The sequence below is a fragment of the Morone saxatilis genome, unplaced genomic scaffold (genome assembly GCF_004916995.1).
Source record: "Morone saxatilis isolate NCDOM2014 unplaced genomic scaffold, NCSU_SB_2.0 Contig12, whole genome shotgun sequence".
NCBI classification, from domain to species: domain Eukaryota; kingdom Metazoa; phylum Chordata; class Actinopteri; family Moronidae; genus Morone; species Morone saxatilis.
The window spans coordinates 9535555-9538192 of NW_023339674.1; the positions used below are offsets into that span (position 1 = coordinate 9535555).

A 2638-nucleotide genomic window follows, 5' to 3' on the forward strand; every position below is an offset into this window, starting at 1 on the left:
TTTTACGACGGAGTATTAGGGACATACTAAGAGAAAAAAATATGTTTTTTTTTGGAAATTACGAGAATAAAGTCGTAATATTAGTCTACGAGTATAAAGTCGTAACATTACGAGAATAAAGTCATAATATTACGAGAATAAAGTCATAATATTACGAGAATAAAGTCATAATATTATGAGATTTGTTTTTTCTTAGTATGGCCCTAATACTCCGTCGTATTAAAACGATATATAATCTGCAACCTGAAATTGTTTTTATTTATTTTGGACGTGCAGACTTATTGTATATCACTTCTTGACTTATTGTATCATCGAGATTCATTGTTGAAAAAATATAAAACAAATCCTCCCTTCCTACCTTTCCTTAAAAGATAATATATTTGGTTTCTATTTATACAACTATAAAGATACTAATACCTCTCCCCTTCTGAATTCTATTCTTATTGTGGCAATATCATAATAATAATGATTGACAATGACAGTAAACTAAATAATTAAATAATAACATTCTTTGTCATATTTTGCAGGAAACAGAACACTGTGCATTATGTCATTCAATAACAAAAGCTGTCAAAACTGTGTGTAATATGGGTTAGTATATATATCGCATCTTTACCTCGGATTACCCTGCTAACCACGTTTTTAAAAGTATTATTAAATGTATTTCTTTCTATGCATTGTCATGTATTTCTTCATCCTTCGTCCATGAGACAATTTCTTGTATATTGCTCATTTCTCACATTGTCACTTGGTGGCACTGTTGCCTTGTAATGAAGTTGGAAGAATCGCTATAGACTGTATAGTGTGGATCCTACACAACGATACAAGGGCTGAGATGGCGACACGTAAAGAGTGAAAGGAGACAGAAATCAAACCCTACAACCTCTGGATTTAAATCCCATCCACACATAGAAATTTAAGTCCCATAAAAACTATTTTAATAGCAGTTACAACTTATCCATGTTTTCCAGGCTACACGAATAACATAGTTAAAGGCCGGATAATAACAACAGTAATATTAAGTGGATAAAAGTAGTTTAGAATCCAGGCAACTAATTCACTGAATAAAACATAAGTTTTGTCCATTTATTTTTGCTAAAGTTCATTTCTTTTATATTACCTGCAAGAAATTGTAGTTTAACACACGTATAGTATACTGTATAGAGTATGTATTTTGCTTTTTTAGGAAGAAGTATCACAGATCACAGCATTGACAAAAGAACTGTATTTAATGTGTCAATCAGTCAAAACCTGATCAGCTTTATGAGGTCAGAACTGGATCAGCGAGTCCCTCATACTGTCACAACAACTCAATTAACAGACAGTGGATAAGAAAACTGTATTTTTATTGTTAAGAATAAGGACACATTTACAATATAGTGCATATACATTTACTAACAGCACATGTGCCCCACAGCAGGAAAAATGACATTGTTTTAATATTCTGTACCGACACACATATAGCCGAACATCTGATGAGTAAATCTGCAGATGTTTGTGCCGTTTATCACCAACAGAGGAGATGGAGAGTTCCTTAAATGACCGCAACCACTTTGAGATGTCTGTTGAATCCAGCTGAACTGTGACGGCTGTGCAAGTAAAAGGGATAAAAGGAAATTTAAGCAAGATGATATGTGAGGTTTTAGAGGGCAGAGCAGGACCCTTAAATGATGACACGCAGGTAAGAGGCCACAGAAAAACAACATTTTCTATCCTGTTAGTGAGGGCTGGCCATCATTTTCAAATCTGTTGCTTCTTTAATGAACAAACCGACATGCTGGAGAAAATAGCTACGGGCACAAGACAACACACATCCAGGAAAGGGAGGGGTTGTGGAGCAGTTACAGGTTAAACTAAAAGGGGAAAAATGTAACATGACAAAATAAATACAGCGATGCATAAATTCCAGCCAGACGTACATATATTTTCGGTTTGGGGTCGTAAAGAAAATTGAACATAATTACAGTTAAAAGCACCGAAAGAACAGCAAAGTCCTATTAAGGAGAATTTTATTAGCATCCATATTGGAAAGTGAGCATCCTGGTGGAAGTCCAGTCGCCACAAATGTTGATCATGATCCAAACAATCTGAGGATAAAAGACATTCAGCGAGTTAGGAAAGCTCAAAGGTTTACATTTATAGGACATATTCTACAAAATGAAATAAAAAACTGAAGCACAATTGAAGCACAAGAGGCAGGATGACGGAAGGAAAGTGGGCTTGTAAAACGTAAATATACATTTCTAAGTATTTTCACATTCCTACTTTAATGTGTAAATGTATGTAAATGTTCCTGCGACAGAAACATTATTTAATGAGTAATAAAATGTAGTTGTACTACGAACATGATGGCAGCATCAAGGAAAAGACTACTACTCACAGGATCATGCAGAACATCATGAAGATGTTCCACAGAGCGATGAAGATCCGAAAGTATCGCAAGCTGAGCAGAAATTCTCTGATGTTGTCCCCTGAAACACAAACTGGGTATTATTTTCTGCCAGTGCTTTAAGAACTATAGATACCTGGGACACAAATGATCTCCCTTTCTAACACACACACACACACATACTACACACACACACTACATACATACATACACACACTACATACACACACACACTACATACATACACAC

The 2638-nt window shown here is 35.0% G+C and overlaps 1 protein-coding gene across 1 annotated transcript in view; it reads right to left on the reverse strand.

Annotated features, from left to right (window-relative positions):
* Positions 1 to 1329: 1329 nt before the first annotated feature.
* The window catches only part of smim7 (small integral membrane protein 7), a 1966-nt gene continuing 657 nt past the window's right edge, over positions 1330 to 2638 (reverse strand). Inside the window, exons 4-5 of the mRNA XM_035654110.1 lie at positions 2381 to 2471; positions 1330 to 2087 (exon numbers count right to left, since the gene is read on the reverse strand). Of these exons, the coding sequence (XP_035510003.1) occupies positions 2072 to 2087; positions 2381 to 2471 (107 nt within the window). The 3' untranslated portion in view covers positions 1330 to 2071. The remainder of the gene's footprint in view (positions 2088 to 2380; positions 2472 to 2638) is intronic.